A 24874-nucleotide genomic window follows, 5' to 3' on the forward strand; every position below is an offset into this window, starting at 1 on the left:
TTTTAGAGAACTATGTAAGTATTTGAAAAGCTACTCACACTTACCTATAAAGTGGGAAAAAAAGGAAAAAAATATACACCCTGATAGTTACAGAGGTGCAAATTCTGTTGTATTTCAACAGAAAAAATCCTATTAATATAACTCAAAACACTAGGTGATTAAAGAGAAAAACCGTAAGAATTTCTTTATGTCAGTAAACAACTAAAAACTAAGAATATAATTTATCTATCAAAAACCTAGAGTAAATACCATACTAAATTGTAAAACCCAAGGTACATTGCCTTGAAGTAGAAAAGCAAGAGTACACACAAATAAAAGTAGGCAGAACAATGAAGACAAACTAAACCATCCATCCACAAGTACACACAAAATAAAAATAAAAAGAATCACAAAGATATAATAAAGCCATCATTATTGACATAGTGGTTCTGATTTTATTCTTTTAATATAGTCATCTATATAAAAAATCCAAGTGAATATGTAAATTAGTGGAGTATGAATTCAGTAACATTACTATTTACAAGATCAACAACATTCCTATGTGTTGCCTCAAAAGTCATAAATAGTCTAATTTTGTAGATAGGAATAAAAATTATAAAGTTAATAGAAATGATTATAAGTATAAAGCATTACACAGAAATAAAATACTTTGAAGGAAATAAAAGATAACTAAATAAATGGGAAAGTATGAATATTCATTTATACTAATTGATAGGAAGATTAAATATCCAAAGTTCACAGTTATTTCCAAATTAATATATAAATTCAATTCCATAATTTACATGGAGGAATGAAAGATCAGGAATAGAGAATATAGTGAAGAGTCAGATGAAAGGAGGAGAGAATGGTAGGATAAAAATGAAGAGAAAGATCTCACCTTTCCAGATTCAAAACTTATTAGAAAATCATAGCCTTTGGGATCCCTGGGCGGCTCAGCGGTTTAGCACCTACCTTCGGCCCAGGGTGTGATCCTGGAGACCTGGGATCGAGTACCACAACTGGGTCCCTGCATGAAGCCTGCTTCTCCCTCTGCCTGTGTCTCTGCCTCTTTCTCTCTCTCTGTCTCTGTCTCTCATGAATAAATAAAATCTTTAAAAAAACCATAGCGTTTAATATTTTTTATTTTGATTCAGAGAGAGGCAACTAGACCCATGGAACTGAAAGAAGAGAAACAGGAATAGAAATGGGCTCACAGGAAATAGACTGTACAGGAATTTAGCATATGACAGAAGTTGCTTTTAAATCAGGGGAAAGACTGACTATTCAATGATAGTTCAGTCAACTAGGTTAATCTATAAAAAGAGATAAAATAAGATCCTCATTTTGTTTTATACACAAAAATTAATTCCTAGTAAGTTAAAATTTTAATGTGCACGGAGATAAAGAGATTTTGCTTTGAAAAATTCGAAGAAATCAACAACCAGTTTTACACCTCAAGGAACTAGAAAAAGAACAAACTAAGCCAAAAGTTAGCATCAGGAAAGAAATAAGCAGACCACAAATAAATGAAACTGAGAATAGAAAAGCAATAGAAAAAATTTTTGACAAAACTGAGTTGGTTTTTGAAAATAACAAGACTGACAAAATCTTAGCTATATTTATTTTAAAAAAGAGAAGCGTCAAATAAGTAAAATCAGAAATAAAACATGATATTATAAGAAGTTACTATTAGCAATTATACACCATAAAATTGGATAATCTAGAGTGGATAAATTCCTAGAAAAATACAATTTATCAAGACTGAATTATGAGGAAATAGAAAATCTAAACAGACACATAATCCGTAAGGAGATTGACTCAACAATCAAAAACTTTCCCCCTAGAAAAGCTCAGGATCAGATGGCTTATAGGAAAATTCTAAAAAAAAACATTCAAATAAGTAGTAAGTCCAAAAAAACTGAAGAGAATACTTCCAAACTCATTGGATGAGGCCAGCATTACCCTGATACCAAAGCAAGAGCTACTGCAAGAAAATTACAACTTTATATTTCTGATGAAGACTGATACAAAATTCCAATGAAATACTAGCAAACCAAATTCAATAGCACATTAAAAGGTTATGTAATATGACCAAGTGAGGCTTATTCCTGGAATGTAAGGATGGTTCAAGATTTGAAAGTCAATCAATGTAAAACCATATTAACAGAATGAAGAACAAAAACCACATAATCACTTCAATTGATATAGAAAAAGCATTTGATAAACTTCAACATCCTTTCATGATAAAACCACTCAACAACAAAGAAGGAATAGAAAGAAACTACCTCCACATAGTTAAAGCCATATATGAAATGCCCACAGTAAACATCATACTCAATGATGAAAAACTCAAAGCTTTTCCTCTAAGATCAGGAACAAAAAAGTAAGGCTGTTCTTATCACTTCTATTCAAAACATCACTGGAAGTCCTAGGTGGAGCAGTTAGGCAAGAAAAAGACATCCAAATTTGAAAGGAAGAAATAAAATTATCTTGCTTGTAGATGATATAATCTTACATGTAGAGAACCCTAAAGAATCCATACCAAAAGACTTAGAATAAGCACATACAGCAAAGTTACAGGATACAAGGTCAACAGGGATCCCTGGGTGGCGCAGTGGTTTGGCGCCTGCCTTTGGCCCAGGGCGCGATCCTGGAGACCCGGGATCGAGTCCCACATCGGGCTCCCGGTGCATGGAGCCTGCTTCTCCCTCTGCCTGTGTCTCTGCCTCTCTTTCTCTCTCTCTGTGTGACTATCAAAAAATGAAGAAAAAAAAATAATTAAAACAAGGTCAACATACAAAAATCACACTTCTTTACACTAACAATGAACAATCTAAAAAAAAAAAAAAAATCAAGGGGAAAAGATCTCATTTAAAATAGCATCAAGGGCAGCCCCGGTGGCGCAGCGGTTTAGCGCTGCCTGCAGCCTAGGGCGTGATCCTGGAGACCCGGGATCCAGTCCCACGTTGGGCTCCCTGCATGGAGCCTGCTTCTCCCTCTGCCTGTGTCTCTGTCTCTGCCTCTCTCTCTCTCCCTCTCTCTGTCTCTTTATGAATAAATAAATAAAAAATCTTTTAAAAAAATAATAAATAAATAAATAAAATAGCATCAAGAGGGCAGCCCGGTGGCTCAGAGGTTTAGCACCGCCTTCGGCCCAGGCGTGATCCTGGAGACCCGGGATTGGAGTCCCATGTCAGGCTCCGTGCATGGAGCCTGCTTCTCCCTCTGCCTATGTCTCTGCCTCTCTCTCTCTCTCTGTCTCTCATGAATAAATAAAAAATCTTTAAAAAAAATAGCATCAAGAATAATAAAATGCTTAGGGATTAATTTAGCCAGTAAGTCCAAAGACCTGACAATGAACACTACAAAATATTCTGAAAGGAATTAAAGAAGATAGAAATAAAAGGAAAAACATCCATGGCTCATGGATTAGAAGACATAATATTGTGAAAATGTCCATCCTACCAAGAGTAATCTAGAGATTCAATGTAATTCCTATCAAAATCCCTATGGCATTTTTGAGCAAAAATAAAAAAAATATTAAAATTCATATTGAAATCTCAAGGGACCCTGAATGGCCAAAACCATCGTGAAAAAGAACAACAAAGGTGGCAGGCTCACACTTCCTGATTTAAAAATGTATTACAAAGCTACAAATAAACCATAAAGCTTTGTAATGAAATTAAGACAGGCACAGAGAATGATGGAACAAAATTGAGAGCCCAGAAATAAACCTTATAGAGCATTTGGTCAAATGATCTTCAACATAGGTGTCAAGACCATGCAATGAGCAAAGGATGGTCTCTTCAACAAATGATGCTGGGAAAATTGGATAGCTGCATGCAAAAGAATGAAGCTGGACCATTACTTTACACCAAATACAAACATGAACTCAAAATGGACTAAAGATCTAAATGTAAGACCTTAAAGTATAAAACTCCTAGAAGAAAAAGTAGAGGGAAAGTTTCATGGCACTGGATTTGGCAATCATTTCTTGGGTATGATACCAAAAACATAAGCAACAAATGCTGACAAATGGGACAATATCAAAGTTAAAACAAAGTGGAAGGACAAACAGTGAAAAGACAACAAAGTGGAGGGAAAACAAAGTGGAAACACAACCTACAGAACAGGAGAGAAAATTTACAAATCACACATCTGATAAGTGGTTAATATCCAAAATATATAAAGAACTACAAACTCAACAGCAAAAAAGCAAATAATCTGATTAAAAATTAGGAAAATTTCAACATTCTTCCAAAGATGATAAGCAAATGGCCAACAAGCATATGAAAAGATGCTCAACATCACTCATCATTAGAGAAACACAAATAAAAACTATAATGAAATACCAGCTCACACTTACTAGGAGGGCTGCTATCAAAATAACAGAAATAATAAGTATAGGCAATGACGTGGAGAAACCAGGACCCTTGCACCCTTATGGTGAGAATGTAAAATGGTGTTGCCACTATAAGACACATTAAAGACTTTCCTCAAAAAAATTAAAAATAAAATTATCATGGTGAAAAATAAATAAAACAAAATAATCATAAGATCCAGCAATCCTATTTCTGGATATATACCTAAAAGAACAGAAAGCATTATCTCCAACAGATATTTGTATGCCTAGGTTCACTTCAGCACTATTCACAATAGCCAATAGGTAGAAGTAACCCAAATACCCACTAGCGGATGAATGGATAAATAAAGTATGATATATACGTATATTATAATATTATCTAGCCTTGAAAAAGAAGGCAATCCCGTCACATGCTACAACATGAATGAAACTTGAGGACATTATGTTAACTGAAGTAAGCCAGCCACAAAGATAAATACTATATGATTCTACTTATATGAGGTATCTAAAGTAGTCAAACTCACAAAAACAGAAAGTCAAATGGTGACTGCCAGGAGCTAGGAGGAGAGGAAACTGGGAAGTTGTTGTTCATTGGATATAGAGTTAAGTTTTGCAAGATAAAAAAAATTCTAGAGACCTGTTGCACAATACTATGAATATAGTTAATACTACTGATATTCACTTAAAAATAGTTTAGATGGTTTATTTATTGTAAGGACTGTTCTCAGTAAATAAACTAAGCATTGTCTGTAAAAAAAAAAAAAAAAAAGTTTAGATGGGGCAGCCTGGGTGGCTCAGTGGTTTGGCGCCACCTTTGGCCCGGGGTGTGATCCTGGAGACCTGGGATCAAGTCCCACGTCGGGCTCCCTGCATGGAGCCTGCTTCTCCCTCTGCCTGTGTCTCTGCCTCTCTTTCTCTCTCTCTCTCTCTCTGTCTCTCGTGGATAAATAAATAAAATATTAAAAAATAGTTTAGGTGATAATCTTTTTGTGTATTTCACCACAATTTTTTTTGAATAATCAAAGAATGTTAATATGAAAAGACCAAGTTGATTTTATTAAAATGTCAAATCTGATGATGGCAAAAATACCATTAAAAACAAGTGAAAGACTTGGAAAAGAAAATATATAATTACAAATGATGGGTATATAGAATATTTAAAGAACTACAGAAACCAGTAATATCAGGAAAAACCTGCAACACTGAGAAAACACAGAAACCTAAATGTATCTCGACAGGAGAATGGATAAGTAATAAGAATATTATACAGGAGCTAAATGAATGAAACAGATTCATATTTATCAACTTGGATACATTAAAAATAAGTCAAATAAAATACTTTTGCATATGATATGCCACTTATGTACATTTTAGGAACATAAGCTAACACTAATATAGTTTATGGATATATACCTATGAAGTAGAGGTACTAAAATAAAATTAAATTCAACCCACCATCTACTCTTTGCCTGCACTTGTTAAGCTAAATGTGGCTGGAGTAAAACAAAGAATCAAGTTGACCAATTTCATTTTAAATCCATGACCAAGACCCTCAAAGCGGGCATTTAATGCTGCCCAGCAAACACACTGATTACCTAACCCATTCACTCTCCATGGATGTGGCTGCTTATTTTATATCTTTTTCTTTCTCCTCAAACTCCAATGTCTTCTTTTCCTTCCTCACTTTCAGTGAAAACATAGAAGCAATAAAAAACGAAACCAAAACAAAATAAAAAACCTTCTATCACTCCCACTACTGCTTCCTAACAGCCACATGCATCTGGGTCCTCCAACTGACCCTTCTTTCTTCCTAAAGATGCACTGACCAAGCCATTAGCTAAGGATGACCTCCCCACTTGTACACTGAGTTTACTTCTCCCAAGGTCAGCGTTCCAGCAATCTTCCCTCTTCTCTTCTATCATTATTATATTGACCCCTACACTTCCTCTCTAGGAATGTGTCAACAAGCATATGACATCTGTCATTTCTCCCACCTTAAAATCAAAAGGCTTCTCTGAACCCCACTTCAAATCCTCTGCTATTCTCCCCAACACAATTTCACTATTCCTTTTTACAGAAAACCCAGAATTGCCTTTAGTTGCGGAGGACAATACATCTATTCCCAGTCTCTTTCTCCTGAGATTTAAATTGAGCTAATGCTCAATCTCTAGTCCTCATTTTATTTGACCTAACAAGAGTATCTGACATGGTTGATCATGTTCATCCTAGAAACATTTCTTCACTTGGCTTCTAAGACAACACACTTACCTATTTTTTCCTCAGCTTGCCACTCCCCTTTCCCCGGTCTCCTTTGCTGGCACCTCCTGCTCTTTTTATTTGGAGTAGCCCGGGGTTCAAAGCTTTGTCCCTTTTTCTTTTCTATCTGTACTTACTGTGTTGATATTCTTCTCCATTTTCACAATTTTAAATATTACCTCTATACTGGCAAATTCCAAATTTACATCTCTAGATGAGACTTCTCCCTCAAACTGCAGACTCAGATCTCCTCCTGTCTACCGGACATCTCTGTAAGTCTAATAGTCATCTCAAACTCAAGCTGCTCAGATGCACTCTTCTACCTACCTGAAATCTTTCTTTCCATCAGAAGCCCACCCCATGTTAGTTGATAGCAACGTCATCCTTTCAGCCACCCTGGCCAAAACCCTTAGGGCTCCCTTGATTCCTCTTGCTCTCTCACACCCCACATCCAAATCATCAAGAAATTTCATTATCTCTAATGTCAAAATAGATCTAAAATCTTACTACTTATTACAACTTACTCTGCCACCCCATGGTCTAAAGCATTACTATTTCTTGCTAGGATTAGTATAACAGTTTCCTAACGGGTCTCCATGTCTCTAGACATGTCCCACTATAAAGAATATCATGCTTGGCAAACAGAATTACTCTTCTAAAATAAGTCAGATCATCTCATTTCTCTACTCAAAACTCTCCAGTGGCCCCCATTTCACTAGAAGAAGCCACAGTCCTTACAACAGTCTTCAGTGTCTTGCATGATCTGTACAATCCTTCATCCATAGGACCACCCCTGCGCCCTTACTTCCTGGTACTCTGAGCCTCACTCACTCTAAACACTTAATACTTGTAATCCTTATTGTTCCACACATAGCCCGGGTATATTCCCACCCTGGATCTTTCACACCAGCTGATCTCTCTGCCTAGAAATCTCTTCCTTCAGATACCGATATGGCTCACACTCTCACTTCGTTCACGTCTCTACTAAATGGTCACTTTCTCAGCAAAACCATTCCTGAATCTGATTTAAAAGTGCAATTTTTTCAGGCACCTGGGTGGCTCAGTGGGTTAAGGGTGAACTCTTGACTTTGGCTCAGGTCATGATCTCAGGGTTGTGAGGTTGAACCCTGTGTCAGGCTCTGCACTGGGCATGGAGCCTGCTTAAGATTCTCTTCCTCTGCCCTTTTACCCCATCTCTCTTAAAAAAAAAAAAATGCAACCTTTTCTCACCCTAATACTCCCTATTTCTCTTTGTCTTCTTGTAACTTACCATTATCTGACATATTTCATACATATCTTACTTATTTACTAGTTATTGGCTGCCTCTCTGTCTAGAGGAGGGATTTTTAACTATTTTGTTCATTATTAGATTACAACACCAGACAGAACAGTGCCTGGATGAATCACAGCAGACACATTAAATTGATATTTGCCAAATGAGTGGGGAAAAATGCAAAATGTTTACAACTGCATATGTGAATAGTGGGTGCACAGATTTTGTTATATAGCATTTTTTATATTTTTATTATGCTTAAATATTTCATAACAAAAAATGTAAAAAGAAATTAGAAGATATAAACACTTATTAATCATATTTATGTAATGTCAGTTAATATTTCAGAATATTTTTTGCTAAATTCGCCTAAAGGGTTTGAAAGTCTCTGACAGTTAGGCTTGGGTCTTAAGTAATTTTTCATTTTTTCTTGGAAAATAGATAAAAAATGATCTATTTTCAGATTAATACATTCTACATTAATATAGAATGTGACTGCTAAACATAATTTTCAAGTAAATAAAAATGATATGCTTTTAACCTGATTTGAACAAATGGAATATATAATAGAAGTTTCTTTGAAAACAATCTCCACTCAAAAGTTGTTCCTGCTTGCCCTGTGATGACATTTACATTAAACTTGCTCACTGAACTTGTACATTGAACCTGCCTTAAAATAAGAAAGAGCATTACAATAAATCTTACTAGAGCCAATAATTTCTACCGTAAGAAAGGTTATAAAGGAAACCTGTGAGGCAGACATCTGAGGGCAAAGCCCTGCTGTCTCCCTCCCCTCCACCCATCCAAATGTGAGGGATCTACTCTGATATCTCGCAGAACTTTACAAAAAAATGGCTGAAACTAATGTGCTACCATCCCTATATTGCGTAATACTGTTTGAGTAGAAGAAAAATTGAGGCAATGGAAAAATGTTCTGACTAGTCTCTGGGTCTCCTGTTTTCCCAACACTTCCATCTTAACGTTTACCCTAAAATAACTAAAACTATCCAAAGTCACTGGTTTGGTGAATGACTGGTAGGATTTATTTACAGAGAACTAATTACATTCCTTAGGAGCATATGCAAATGAAAAGAATTGTGAACACATGTCATGAGTCAATCAAGAAGGGGACAAAAGTAATAAAAAGCTGCCTTAGAGAGTAATCTGATTCCTAAAGCAAACATGCTCTTAATGGATCTTGAGCCTCACCCAGGCATCTTGAGATATGTATGTCACAATAGCAGAATACTGCAGATAATATTATTAACGAGGCATTTATTAAAGAGAGGCATAATTTAAACTTTCCTATAAATCAGAAAAGGAGAGTAACTTAAGATTCTCATTTGTATATTTTAGTTTTGCTCACAGTAATCTAAAATTTAAACAATATGTCTACAAGCAGAAACTGATATTTACTGCTTCACACTTTAGAACATACTTTCATGAGCATCAACTTATTGTGTGATACGATGATTCTATACATTAGATACGACAGCTATTATTTTACAGATGAAGAAACTAAGACTGAGAATGGATAATGACTACGTGGCTTGCCCGATGTTACACAGACACAAAGTGGAGAACTGAAAAAGATCCTCTTCCTTCAGTACATGTTCTATCCACTATATACAAAGGCCACTAAAATATTCCAAAAATTAATTAATGAATAATATCATCTTAGCTAAGCAAAGGTATTTTTCTATTTTCTGAAAACAGAAAATAGTCTCTAATCCATAGGCTTTTCCTTTAAAGTATAGCTCCCAAGACAATATGTTATAATTAGTTTAGCTACTTCTATCTTAAATGTTGGGGACATTATTTTTCTAGTTTTAGTTAGCTATATGTAGACTCACATTAATAATCTGTTGTGATATTTTTAAGTGTTCAATGTGAAATTACGAAAAGACAGGATGCATATACCATATGTAAGTACACAGTAACTAATAGGACATTAATGTATCATTTTGACATTATTTGTTAATAAACAGGTAAAAACAGACCCCCTTTAAACATTATCTTTAAGTCTTCAATGTTAAAATTATATACCCAATATCTAGCAGACTGACTCATAGTAGGAACTCAACAAACGTTTGCTGAATTATATTCTCAAGATATCTTAAGAAGGACACAGACTAGCCTGCAAATAGTGATTAATATCTTCTTTGATTCTCAGAATCTCAAGGGATTTATCAATTCTATGACTGAGAAAAGAACATATCAAAAGTATCAAACTTGTAAAGTGTTCATTATCATATAAAAGATTTTAAAGGTTTCTAAAATAAATAAATTTTATACTGTATACAACCTAGTTTAGCAAACTATAATTCTAGAAATAATTATATGACTGTTTGACAAACACCTCTAGAATACACAGGCTCATTAGGGCAAGGAATTTGTTATATTCACCACTGTATTTCTAGGGTCTAGGATAATACCTGACACATAGTACTCAAATAATATTTGCTCAATTATTAAGTTAATGAATACACTCAAAAATGAATATTACACCATGAGCAGAAACTTTTAACTATTTTAAAAGCATATGTTTTTTATACTAAGTAGATTCCTAAAAATTCAATAGAAATATATTTCCCAGACCAAATGAGGCCAGAATTTATAACACACAAAACTGCAACACACTAAAAGAGAAGAAGATTTGGGTAGGGGAGGATTAGTTCAGTTCTGAAAATGTTGAGCTCAAGGAGTCTATGAGAGTCTATTCAAATGGAAATACACTACAAGGATCTTTGGACCTGGAGCCCAGAAGAGAGGTTGAGGTTGCCATACATATCCTAAATATGTATGGCACCAGCATAGAGAGAGAGAGAGTAGAGCATAAACAGAGAAGAGTACTTAGTACTGAACTGTGAGGAACCCTTGGGTAGAAGAGGAAGAGCCTGCAAAAGACAGTGATAGAAAGTAGGAAAACTGGGGAGTGTGGTGTCATAGGAGCCAAGGCAGGAGGCAATATCCAGTTCAACATTACAAGGTGGTCAAGTAAGAAAGGACTAAAAAGCACCTAAAACTGAGGTCAACAGTAACCTTGACAAGACTTATAGTCCATCAGTAGGCATGCAAGCCAAACTGGACTAGATGAAGGAGTGAGTGACATGTGGGTAAGTAAAGAGAGTGTGTAGACAGATACTGACAGAGAACAAAAGCACAAGAGCTGGAAGGGAGTATAGAATTCTGAGAGAGATTTTATCTATTAGTCAGTCAGTCTGTCCATCCATCCATCTCTCCATCTTTAAAATTTTAAGAAAGGAGAGACGAGGCTTAAATGGTGACAAAAGGGTCCAAAAGGAAGAGGAAGAAGAGGAGAGAGGTCAGCTGGAGCTAGGGCTATAGAATCTCTCTATAAACACTGGGAACCAAGGAGGAGACTCCTTAGACTAGAGTTTAAACTGAAAACCAAGGAGATAGAATAGGGATAGACAAAAAAGAAATGCATTCCAGGAAAGACAGTATTTTTGATATAAGTGAGTCAGGGAGGCATGTGAAACCAAAAAGGAATGCTAGCTAATCAAAACAGGAATATTTTTAAGGTAGAAAGAGTCTAGGCAGGGAAACTTGCTGAATAGGTGCTGGGTGTAATTAGGGGAGCAAAGGACCACTAGATCCCACTGTAGGGGTCTCAGAGAAGGGTAGTCACCACCCTAGCCCTGAGAGTGAAACCTGAAGCCTAGTGTGATAGTATGTCCTCTATGGGAAGATGAAGAATGAGCTGGTGGTCTGAGGGGAAGAAATGAAAGTGGAAAGCTTAATGACACAGACACTAACACATAACTATATTAAATACAGTTGGGTTGTATTCAGGGAATAATACGAAAATCTATAAATTATTTCTCTACTTCAGATTGAATCCCAATATTTCATTTTTTAAAAAGGTTTTACTTATGTATTTAGTTGAGAGAGTAGGGAGAGGGGCAGAGAGAGAGGCAGAGAATCTCAAACAGACTCTGTGCTGAGAAAGGGGCCTGATGTGGGGATTGAGCTCATGACCCTGAGATCATGACCTGAGCCAAATCAAGAAGAGCTGAGTGCTTAACCGACTGAGCCACCCAGGTGCCCCCACCACCCAATATTTCATTTTTGTACCTACACAACTGTTTAAAACCTATGGCATCCAACTAAAACTCTCTTTGCTCTCTTGCTGAGGAACTGTTGACATGTTAACAGAACACAGAAGTCTCTCCTGTGAGGAGGGATCTAGCTGACTTAGTTGCACAGCATTTCTGATTAATTTGTATTTCTGTATTAAAACTCAGCATCTCTAATCCGTGTCTGATTTTCGTTTATTTTTGCTGTTTCCCAGGGCCAAAGTCTGTCAAATGATCAGCCGCATGTACCCATAACCACAGGAGTCACTAAGTGATTCCTTTCATTGGTGTCTTACCAGGACCTTGCCTAATGTCCAGTATGGAGAAGGTGCTCAACAAATACTGATGGAGTGAATAAGCAAATGCATGAATGGTTCCATGGAGAGAGGAGAACATGATCACCAAATCTCTCTATGCAGGCATGCTTTACATGCCAAGGATCCCTTGGCCATCTGTTGAAGCCCACAGACTCCTCCTCAGAATAATGCTTTTAAATACGTAGTATGACAGCGGAAACTATAATCACATTGGAATACAGACACAAGAAGTAATTACACTGAAATACAGTGACATCAAAACAGAAAAAGAAACCATGACATCATCACAAAACGGTTCTACAGCATGTGCTGGGCTTGTCAAGTCACAGACCTCTCTGTAGAAAGATCTGGCTGGGCTAGTTCCCTGGTGACACCAGCACCTGAGAGCATCTGCAGAGTTTTTGCTCTCAGTTTCACAGAGAGGAATCCTCCAAACTCCTGTCTAGGAAGTCATGTCCTCAGAGTGAAGAAGCAGAAAGAGGCCACGGGAGTTCCATGGCTCACTGTGCCATTTTGCACCTGAACCACCAGTTTCCTTGTTTTGTCCTCACCTTCAGTCCACTGCCCTGAATCCAGTCTTTCTATTCAACCCTCTGTCTTCCCTGAAGGTAAGGAAAGCACGGTTGCCTAGGTGAACCAAATATGTGGCAGATCTGAGGGGGGCTGTTTCTTATACAGACTTTTGACCATATAACCTATGCTCCTACTTTGAAGAACACCTGGTGCTGCCAGTTCCTGAAGTACAAATTAGCTTGCTTTGAGGTTTCTCATGTTACTAGCTTAGGATTCAACTGTGACAAGGGATGCTATATTGGTTACCACTAATATTCCTGCTGTCTATCCTCCAAAATGTGGTTCCTATTTTCTTCATTCTCTTTTGAGTACATGCCTATTTTACTCCCTTACTTTTGTGTAGGGGGTTTAATGAGGAAGCAACAGGAAACATATTTAATCTGTCACATTTTACTGAAGTTGCCATGAAAAGTTCTACAAAGGAGAAAAAGTTTTAAAAATCAGACTTTGAAGTAAATTCCTCAAAAATTCATCTCTTTTACGATTTTTCTGTCACAGATAATCAGTATAATTATAACCAGAACTTTATGAAGGCAGATACCATTTCCATCTTCTTCATCATCCCATTAGCCAGTACCTAGTATGGCAGAGGCTGTCAATAAATATTTATTGAATAAGTGAACTGAATGAATATGGATATGATAAAAAATGGGATCTTTAGTTGTATAATTTCAGCACTTATGGAATTCACCTAGGACTGCTTTGGCAATACTGCAAAAAGCAAACAATCAGAAACAGACACACCTCATGTGGAACTCAAGAATGATGTGTTTTACAATCACAGAGTCCTTCACTACAAAAATTATTGGTATTCTATACCAATAATTTCTTAGATAAGAATGAGTTGGCATTCAAATTTACCTTGTATTTTGCATAGCCAGTAGTATAAAAACATAATTTTTATCACAACTGCTATGTAAGTATTTAACTAGAACTAGTAGATGTACATTTTTAAAAGTCATTAAATGTACCTGTAACAGTAAACAAATACTAACAATACTTAAAATCCAAAGTCTTCCATGTTTAAAATCTGCACATTACCTATTACACTTTAATTCATATAAACAAAAAAGCAAGGTTATTAAAAAAGTAGTTCTAGTAGATCCTTGTCATTTTTATCAAGTGAATTCAAAGGACCATCAGAACATACTACTTTGTAAATACAATTGAAACTCTATCCTTTGTTTTGTAATTTTCTATTGGTTACCAACTAAGCCATAATCCTCCTCAAGGGTCCAAAGGATTATTTAAAATTTTCAGTTATATTTTATAGGGAAAGTTAAATGCATAGTTTTGCTTTAAACTAGAGAATTCTGATATAGCCATCAAAGGTTTACTGTAATTCCAACAAGATGATAATTTTAAGTTAAAAATCTTTACAGTCATTCATGTCAAGATGTTCCTCTAGGCAAACTTGTACAAAAATCCATAATCCATATGGTACTACCCTGATAAATGCTTACTCTATAATTTTTTTTTATCATTGTTTACATTCTGTTACTAACTTCAAATTAAAATATAATACTTACTTCTTCAGCCACAAACTCCTTACTCAGACCAAAATCTGTCAGCACCACGTGGCCATTAGAATCAAGGAGAATGTTCTCAAGCTTAATGTCACGGTATATAATTCCCAACTGTAAAAACAAACAAATATGCATTTTCAAATAATAATTTCCAAAAAATGAATTAGGAAAGTCTCTATCTACCTTAAAAACAAACCAAAAAATGGATTTTCCTGCTCAGGATGCTGCAAGGGCTCTTAGTCACTGGCTAGGGCCAATGTGAATTCCTCCATCTCAGGGTTCATCTGCTGGGCTCTAGGGACAATGTGAATTCCTCCATCTCAGGGTTCATCTGCTGGGCTCCCTGGACCTCTCCTATCACGTCTTTCTTCTCTGTGTAATGAAGATCTACTCCCACTAGACCAGCTTCCACGGGGTCTCTCTGTGGACTACTGTTAACTCTGTTTTTCCTGTTCTATCTTCTGGATGTATCACTGCAGATGATCTTTTTCAGGTACTGCTAGCCAATTCATGTCCATCACATCCTAAAGGATTCAGAGAGCTTTCTAACTAGATCCACACTAGTCATGTATTTGTTTTTATTCCTTCACTTATCTAAAAATACATTTTACTCACCTAAAAATAACTGATATTTTCTAGGTATTTCCTGCTTGTCTCAATATAACCATACCCTAACTCTGTTTTTCAATTTTTATGCATTTTTCTAGTATCTTGTACAGTGCCAAATAGATAATTAATAAAGACTTGTTGAACAATAGGCTCCTAAACACAAAGGGTGAAGATCATAGGTTAATTTTGGTTGATCATTAGTTCTAAATAAGTGAAATAAGTCAATTGGATAGTTCTTATATATCCTTCCCTTTTGTTTGCATGTAAGTTCTATAGTAAAACACTTCAGCTATTTCTCGAGCTAAATAAATCTATACACAAGTCATACAAGAAGTTCTTGATATATGTGCTTTGCACATTTCATGTTATGTCAGCCTGAATTAAATGTTTTTAAACTTAGAAACACTGCTTTCCACAACACTAAGTATATGAAAAAGCAGATTCTTAATAACTTCTTAAAATTGAAACAACAAATTACACAAGGAAAAATGCTAGGCAATTTTCCTCCCAGAACTTCAGTGTTCTATAAGAAAGGATGACATCTGCAATCTATTGAACAGACATCTGACTTGAAGCCTCATAAGCATCTAACAACAAGTGCAACTTCTTTTTTTTTTTTTTTTTTAAAGAAACTCTTTGGAAGCAATTTTAGAAATAAATCATTTATTATCTGCTTTACCTCATCACTTCCAAGTAAACTTCCATTTTTGTCTCTTCCTGGGAAACTCAATGTTAGCAGCTGTATCAAGGTTAATATTACTGGCTTCATGTATCTCTTCATGTATCTCTTTGTACTTATCTTTTTAGGGTAGTAAGATTAAGAAAAACTTAGCTGAAGTCTGATTTGCTATATTATTTTCACTCCATATCCATCACACGTATACCCAGTATTCATCATGTTCTCTACTTCTGTGGTTCTGATCACCCTCTTTTAATAATAACAGATGTTCACAGATTTTCCTTTAATAAACAGAATTAGTGGAATTAAAGCTTTCACACACAAAAAAAATGAGTTTACTAGCTTACCCATCGGAGCTTTGTATTTGTTTTGTTTTTACTCTGGTATTTATGGTGATTTCCACCATCATTTTTATATTATAAAAACTTACAATTAAGATCCCTAAGCATAAAACTCAAAGATCTTTTCAGCCCATTCCTGGGCTTAATTTGGTTCACTTATGAAGATGTCCTAACTACTTTATACCCCACAGAGATACTCACAGGCAAAAGCTGACCACGACCTGACAACTACCAAAAGGGATGGGTGTCTGTCCCCTCACAGCAGGCCTTGGTCAGCTCCCTTCTGGTTCCTCTGTCCCTTTTCTCCATCACCCAGCCCCGCCCCCCACGCCCACCAGGCCTCTTCTCTTTCCCTCCTGTTTGTATACATTTCCACCCACTTCCCTTCAGATTCCTCCTCTGACTCCCAGCCCCCGCCTGCCCAGTCCTGGCTCTGCTCTGGACTAGATCTCCCCTGTTCCTGACCCCTTCCTTCCGTGCTCGTATCTTCTCGCCATCTTTTCTTACAGCCCCTCCTGTCCATGGCCTCCATCTTGCCATTCCAGTCTCTCTGCCCCTTTAAAAACCTCCTCCCCATTCCTTGCCTTTTCCCTTCATCTCTCTCTACCCTGTCTCTGCTCCATAATCACCACTTTAGTCTCTGTTCATTTCTAATCCAGTGCAGGATCTGAATTCTCAACAATGAACAGGGGCTCCATGACATACTTGTCTCATCCTAACATAGAGACTCGGTTGTGCTGGTCTCCAAAGTACGTGGTCTCACATACTTTGATGAAAATTACTTGAGTGCATTCTATTTCTAAGGGAATACACACACGCCTTGTCACAGAGTGACTGCTTTTGTCATAACGTGTCATAACGCTTCCTTATTAAAAGTTCAAAAAACTTTGTTCAAAATTTCCTGGATCAAGATTAATAGTACGTGAAAGACTATATATATTTTTAAGTTCAAACTGATTTTAACAGAGTTCAAACAGCATCACAGACATGAATTCCACTTAGTTTTTAGCAACTGAGCTCCTGCTACATGAGGCAGTAGAGGAGAAGGAGGGAGAGGGCGCAAGGGAGCACCTAGAGGACAAAGCAATCACCAAGGCAAACCAGAGTGGGAGAGTGGGGTAGCTGGGAGCTGGCAGGCACTTCTGTCAAGGAACTCATATTCTCCAACCTAATCAAGAAACATGCCCTGCAGACACAGAGGCAGAGTCTGCAGTGCAGTAAATCACAATTAAGGAAACATATATTATGACTTGTAGTTTCATTTTAAAAGTTATCATAAAAGTGAAAAGCTTTTATTCTAATGATACTTTGTAATAAGCATTAGGATTTTTCATGAACAAAACCAAAAAAACTGCCAGGTTCTATCTTTTTCATCTGTATCACAGGAACTACAAAAAAATTAGGAGATTTTTAAAAAGGGAACTACAGAATTGAGAAAATTGGCAACAGCGTGTAAGTATGCTTTCACAATCTCCACGAAGACAGTGATGTTTAAAACATTAGCTCTTTTAGCTCATTACCTCAATTAACAGATTTTTCAAAAAAAGAACTCCCAAAGATTGAGCATCTTACCTTGTGGAGATGTTCGAGGGCAAGCACGATCTCTCCAACATAGATCCGCACCTCGTGCTCTGTGAAACGCTCTCTTTGAGAAAGATGAGTAAAAAGTTCTCCACCATTTATATAATCTAAAAATGAAATATATTTTTTCTTTCTTTGACTTGTATTCATAAACTTAAGGTAGTATTCCCTTTTAATCATTTTGGATTAACCAGAAGGCACTGATTTTAATATATTATTTTTGCACAATTGTTTGTGTATAGTATACAGTTTCATCTAGAACATATTACTAAATTTACATAGTAATACACTTGCATAAGATAATGACTACCCTAAGTCGCAATCAAGTGGATTTGCCTAGAGTACTGCCATTAAAACTATTACATGCATCTGCATATATTTAAATGTTTTCCCAAATGTAGTGTATCAGAAACTTCTGCCATCGCTGCATAATACTTAACTTGCTGTGGAGTACCAAAACATTAGCCACTGTAATAACTAAGATAAAAAATGAACAGAATAAAACAAAACACAAAAACCCCAGCTTTTCCTTTCTAATAGCTGCCAGTCACTATTTCTAAGCAGGCCTCATTTTCTAGAATTTTCTATGTACCCTTTCAAAAAATGTCTATTAGGTAGCAGGTACCCTTCATGCAGCCGAAAAGTAAAAGTGGTGCAATGTGGCTGAGTCAAACACCTGAAACTAAAATATTCCCACTTCCCTCTCAATTTGACCTATTTATCCCAAAAGGAATAATGAAATGAAAGACAAAACAGGCTACAGTGAGGAGTGCCTGAGTGGCTCAGTCAGTTGAGTGTTGGATTCTTGGTGAGCTCAGGTCATGAACTCAAAGTCGAGGGACTGAGCCCTGAGTTGGGCTCCATGCTCAACAGGGAGTCTGCCTGGGATTCTCTCTCTCCCTCTCCTCCTCCCCACTCTCGCTTTTGCGTGGGTGCTCTTTCTCAAATAAATAGATAAGTAAACAAATCTTAAAAAGAAAAAAAAAAAAAAACCCAGGCTGCAGTGAGAAATTCCTAAGTGAGCTGAAAAACAGTAATAAAAGCAATAACAGAACTGTGTTCGTAATTAGCTCTGATAAGACATTTATTGATGAACTGATAGTAGTTTCGTCAGAAACTCTGCGACCTTAAAACACACATTTATGTGTAAGAATGCAGACTTTGAAAACAGTCACAGATGTAGTTTAAAGCTTTCCTCCTAAAAACTTGAAAAGCATGTATCCCAAGTATATTCGTTTGTCAAGTTCAGCACAGTTTGAAAAATGAACAAAGCAAAATCTTCATAAACTTGCAAATTTGTTTCATCTTGTCTGTTTAAATTCCAAAAAGCAGATGCAACAGAATGAAAGAACTCTAATAGCTGGTTGCTTTGCAATGTATTTTATGAAGCGCATGCCAGTAAAAAGCACTGCCCTTCTCAGGCTTCTGTATTTTGCTAAGAGGTTTTAATTATATCTTAACACAAAGCTAATTATTAAAAAGGTGTAAAGGAACAAGCATTCCTGCCAACTAACAATGAATTTTTTCTACCTTTAACTAGTTATTTGCTTAAATCTAATGCTGATGTTTATGCATAAGTGGTTTCCACGGTTAGTCATGACACAGAAATAGACACCCACAGGTCAGCTGACCCACTGACAAACTCCTACCCACTCCTGTACGTCCTACACAATTTTCTCATCCTCGATAACCACTCCAGCAATCACCACTCTAGAGGTGATCACTTCCCTGCTGTACTTATTAAAGACTTCAACCACTGCAATTATTCTGCTGTATTGAAAATGTTTATTTGCACAGTGGCTTTCTCTGCTCTACTCTAAGCTTTTTAAAGTCTGAATCGATGTATTCACCTCCACAAACACAGTACCCACATACAGTAAGCACTCAATAGATATATTATTAATTAAATAAAAATTCTTTACAGTGGAATTCATATTAAGTAGACTGAAAGAAAATCACTCTGAAACTCAAAGGCAAGTGTGTTGTAAAAAAGAATCCCAAAAAGAACTCCTCTCTTTAAGGCACCTGGATATTGTCCACAGGACCTGGATTACACAATGGTTTCACTGTGTCCTGCCTTGAGCAAATGAAGTCTCTCAGCCGTAGTTTTTTATCCCTACAATGGGAATAGTAACTAGTGAGGATTGCAGTTGCTTGGAACATAGACAGTGTTTACTTTCCATTTGCTGGGAAGACTGAGAAAAAGTAACTACAAATCTAAGAAAACAAACCTGAACCAACATCAAGTAACCTACTTCCTACTTTTAGAACAAAGAGCCAAAGGTGAAGACCTGGCTTCCAATAAGACAAACATGTTTCATTTGTAGGTATGTGGCTGCACATTTCATGAGGTCAACAGCCACCTCCAGCCAGGGCAGGGGCCCAGGTATTCACAGCTGTAAACCAGATACAGAAGCTACTAAAGGGCTATAACAGCAGGAGCTGTTATAGAGTACCTCCTGATAGGGCAGGTACTCTACATCAGTGGCTGGGATATGACGTCAGTCGGAATGTCTACAAGGTAAGCATTTGGTACTCTCAGTCATTATAATTTTAGTTGTCCTGTTAAGTGTCTAGTGGTATCTCATTATGGTTTTAATTTGTATTTTCTTGACTAATGATATTTAGCATCTTTCCATGGCTTCTTAGACATTTTTGTATCTTCTTTAGTGAAGTGTCAAAGTTGGCTTTTCTTTTTTTTTTGCCTCTTTTGATTTTGTTTTTTATGTGAAATAAAATTCACATGTCATGAAATTCACTCATCTGACATGTAAAAATCAATGGTTTTTAGTATATTCAGAGTTATGGCAACTATCACCACATTGAATTTTAAAACACGCTCACCACTCCACCCTACCAGAAATCCCAATTTATCTGTTTTTTCTTTAGTTGTTTGCTTTTGATAGCATATTTAAGAAACCACTGCCAAAAAAAAAAAAAAAAAAAAAAAGAAGAAAGAAAGAAAGAAAGAAAGAAAGAAAGAAAGAAAGAAAGAAAGAAAGAAAGAAAGAAGAAACCACTGCCAAACCAAGGTCACAAAGATTTACCTTTGCCTTCCTCTAAGAAAGTTAGAGTTTTAGCTCTTACTTTTCATCTTTGATCAATTTTGAATTAATTCTGTATATCATGTGAGGTATGGGCCCAATTTCATACAAGCCCACATGAAATTGGCTATCTAGTTGTCCCAATACCATTAATTAAAAAGACTGTTCTTTCCTCATTGGCACCCTTGTTGAAAGATCAACTGACTGTAGAAGTTTATTTCTGGACTCTCAGAAGAGATATATATATATATATATATAAAATATATTATATATAATCTTTATTTTAGTCCCATACTTTGATTATTTTAGCTTTGTAGTAAATTTTAAAATTGGCAAGGGTTCAGTCTTCCAAACTTAACTCTTCCTTTTCAAAATTGTTATATAGCTATTCTAAGGTTCCTTGCCCTTCTCTATGAATTTTAGGATCACTTCGTCAATTTCTACAAAGCAAGAAGCTAGAATTTTGAGAGAGGTTGTGTTGAATCTGTAGATCAGTTTAGGGAGTATTGTCATCTTAATAATATTAAGTCTTCCAACCCGTAAACGTAGGATCTTTTTATTTATTTAGATCTTCTTTCACTTCCTTCAACAACATTTTGTAGTTTTCAGAGTGTCAGTTTTGCATTTTTTTTTAAAGATTTTATTTATTTATTCATGATAGTCACACAGAGAGAGACAGAGAGGCAGAGACACAGGCAGAGGGAGAAGCAGGCTCCACGCAGGGAGCCCGACGTGGAATTGATCCCGGGTCTCCAGGATCGCGCCCTGGGCCAAAGGCAGGCACCAAACCGCTGCGCCACCCAGGGATCCCAGTTTTGCACTTTTTTAATGCTAAATTTATTCCTAAATATTTTACTTTTTTATTGTAAACGGAATTGTTTTTAAAATTTCCTTTTTTAGATTTTTCACCTGCTGCAGGTGTACAGAATTTGCATGTTGGTCATGCCTCCTGCAACTGTGCTGAACTTGTTCATTCATATGAATAGCTTTGTAGTGGATCCCTTAGGGTTTTCTATTTTAAGGTCATGTCATCTGTAAACACAGGTTTTAGTTTTCCTTTCCAGTGTGAAGGTCTTTTACATTCTTTTCTTGACTAAAATGTTGAATAAAGGGGTGAAAGTGAATAGTCTTACCTCGTTTCTGATTTTAGGGGGAAAGAAAGCCTCTTGATTTTTAGGCTTCTGACTTTCAGGAAGTTCACTATTCCTACTTTTTTGAGTGTTTTTATCACGAAGGAGTGTTTAATTTTGTCAAATGCTTTTTCTATGTCTACCAAGATGTTAATATGGTTTCTGTCCCTTATTCGACTGATAAGGTATTTTGATTGATTTTCAGTTGGCCTTGCATTCCTGGGATGCATTCCCACTTGGCCACGGTATATGGTCCTTTTAATTTGTTGCTGGCTTCAGTTTGAGAGTATTTTGTTGAGGAGTTTTGTGTTTTTATTCTTAAGAGATATTGGTCCATAGTTTTCTTGTTTTATCTTGATATTTTTGTTTGGTTTTGGTACTAAGATAATACTGGCCTCGTAAAATTAGTTGGGAAGTGTTTCTTCCTCTTCTATATTTTAGACATTTGTAAAAACTGGTATTAATTGGTCTTTAAATGTTTCGTAGTATGCACTATGGAAGCCATGTGGGTCTGGGCTTTTCATTGTGGTTAGTTTATTACTACTATTCTTACTACTATTACTAATTTTATTGCTGCTGCTACTAACTACTACTACTACTTTTTCTTCTTCTTCAATCTCCTTACTTGTTATAGGTCTATTCAGAAGTTGTATTTCCTCCACTTGATTCTAATAGTTTGTGCCTTTCTAGGAATTTATTTCATCTTAGCTACCTAATTTGTTGACATGCACTTGTTCATGGTTTTAATTTATGACCCTTTACAACTGTCGCCAGTATTAATGTCCCTTCTTCCATTCCTAACTTTACAAACTTGAGTCTTCTTCCATTTTCGTTGGTCAGTCTAACTAAAGGTTTGTCATTTTCTTTATCTTTTCAATGAATTATCTTTTGGCTTCATTCATTTTATTGTTTGCACACTATTTCATTAATTTCTGGCCTAATCTTTATTATTTTCCTTGTATCTGCTCACTTTGGGGTTAGTTTGCTTTTCTTTTTCCACTGCCTTAGGGTGGAAGACTAAGTTACTGATTGGAGTTCTTTTCAAAATGTTTTCTTCTTAAAAAGAAATAATTTTTTCTTTTTAAATTTAGACAATTAATAGCTATAAATTTCCCACTAAGCACTGGTTTAGGTGCATTTCATAAGATTTGACATGTAGTGCCTTAATTTTCTCTCATCTCAAAGTATTTCTTGATTTCTCTTTGACACATTGGTTATATAAGAGTATGTTGTTAAATTTCACAGTTGTGGTTATCCCAAATTTCTTTCTGTTACTGATTTCTAATTTTATTCCATCGTGATCAGAGAACATACTTTGTATGATTTTAATCTTTTTTAACTTATTGAGTTTTTTTTTTTTTTTAATGGCCTAGCATATGATCTATTCTAAAGAATTAGTTCCTAGTGCACTTGAAAAAAATATGTGGGGCAGCCTGGGTGGCTCAGCGGTTTAGTGCACCTTCAGCCCAGGGCATGATCCTGGAGACCTGGGATCGAGTCCCACGTCAGCTCCCTGCATGGAGCCTGCTTCTCCCTCTGCCTGTGACTCTGCCTCTCTCTCTGCTGTGTATTCTCATGAATAAATAAATAAAATCTTTAACAACAACAACAAAAAGAAAAAATATGTGTTCAGCTATGTTGTTTAGAGAGTTCTACTATATCTAGGTGGTTTATTTTCTATTTCCTTGATGCTCTTTTGCTCAATCTTATACATTATTGAAAGTGGAGTATTATTGCTGACTTGTCTATTTCTCTCTTCATTCCTTCAGTTTTGCTTCATAGATTTGGGGTGTATGTTGTTAAGTACATAGTTGTTTATAATTGCGTCTTCATGATGAATTGGTGCTTTTATCATTGTGAAGTATCCCTTTTTAATCTCTAGTAACATTGTTTGTTTTAAAGTCTATTTTGTCTGATATTAGTAAGCCACTCCTACTTTCTTGTGGTTGCTGTTTGTGTGATTTCTCTCTTTCCATCCTTCTTTAATCTCTTCGTATCTTTGAATCTACACTGTACCTCCTATAAACAGCATAATACTGAATTTTTCCCCCATGTGACAATCTCTACATTTTGATTATATGGTCTTGTATATTTACATTTAATGTTATTATTGGTATAGCTGGGTTTCTGCCTACTGTTTTACTTTTTTGTTTTATATATATATATTTATATAGTTTTTTTTCGCTATTCCTTCTTTAGAACCTTCTGTTTCACTAAATGAATATTTTCTAGTGTGATATTTTAATTCCTTCAATGAATTTCATTTTTTATTTTTTATTTTTTAGTGGTTGCTCTGTGGCTTATTATTATGCACATTAACATTAAAAACACCTTCAGATTTATATCAATTTAATTGCAGTGATACATATAAACATTACTCCTATACAGCTCATTCTTTCTTTCTCCTTTCTTTAAGATTTTATTTATGTATTCATGAGAGACATACAGAGAGAGGCAGACACACAGGCAGAGGGAGAAGCAGGCTCCCTGCAGGGAGCCCAATATGGGACTCGATCCCAGGACCCAGGGATCACGCCCTGAGGCGAAGGCAGATGCTCAACCACTGAGCCACCCAAGTGTCCCTCTTCCTTCTTTTAATGCTATTATTGTCATAGACTGTACAACTACATGTTACAAAGCCAACAATATGTATTACTATTTTATACATTTTATGTCTTTCAAAGAAACTAAGAAGAGAACAAGTACATATTTATAACTAGCACATTAGCTTTCTTATTTATATTTTTGGTTCTCTTCTTTTTCTTGTGGACTCAACTTATCTGATTCTAATTCCCTATCCCCACCAAAGGCTTGTTTTTATTTTATTCTTATTTATTATTATTTTTAAAATATTTTATTTATTCATGAGAGACACATAGAGAGAGAGACAGAGACATAGGCAGAGAGAGAAGCAGCTTCATGCAGGGAGCCCGATGTAGGACTCGATCCTGGGTCTCCAAGATCATGCCCTGGGCGTGAAGGCAGGCGCTAAACTGCTGAGCCACCCAGGGATCCCCCTCTTCTTCATTAAATAACTTGTATATTCTAATAAGAACTGTTTTATCTACAAGAAATCTCTGATGCTTCTCCTTAGAGGGCACAA

At 36.1% G+C, this 24874-nt stretch overlaps 1 protein-coding gene across 5 annotated transcripts in view; it reads right to left on the minus strand.

Moving 5' to 3' along the window:
* The window catches only part of RPS6KA5 (ribosomal protein S6 kinase A5), a 171402-nt gene that overhangs the window by 51386 nt on the left and 95142 nt on the right, over window positions 1-24874 (minus strand). For 3 of the 5 annotated variants that reach the window (XM_072839685.1, XM_072839684.1, XM_072839686.1), the window contains 2 exons: window positions 17589-17704; window positions 14391-14498 (listed from right to left, as the gene is read on the minus strand). In XM_072839685.1, the coding sequence (XP_072695786.1) occupies window positions 14391-14498; window positions 17589-17704 (224 nt within the window). Of the gene's footprint in view, window positions 1-14390; window positions 14499-17588; window positions 17705-24874 lie in introns of those variants that run through there. The other 2 variants (XM_072839687.1, XM_072839688.1) reach the window with 2 other exon arrangements.

This window comes from Canis lupus, chromosome 9, assembly GCF_048164855.1.
Source record: "Canis lupus baileyi chromosome 9, mCanLup2.hap1, whole genome shotgun sequence".
In the NCBI taxonomy this organism is placed as follows: Eukaryota; Metazoa; Chordata; class Mammalia; order Carnivora; family Canidae; genus Canis; species Canis lupus.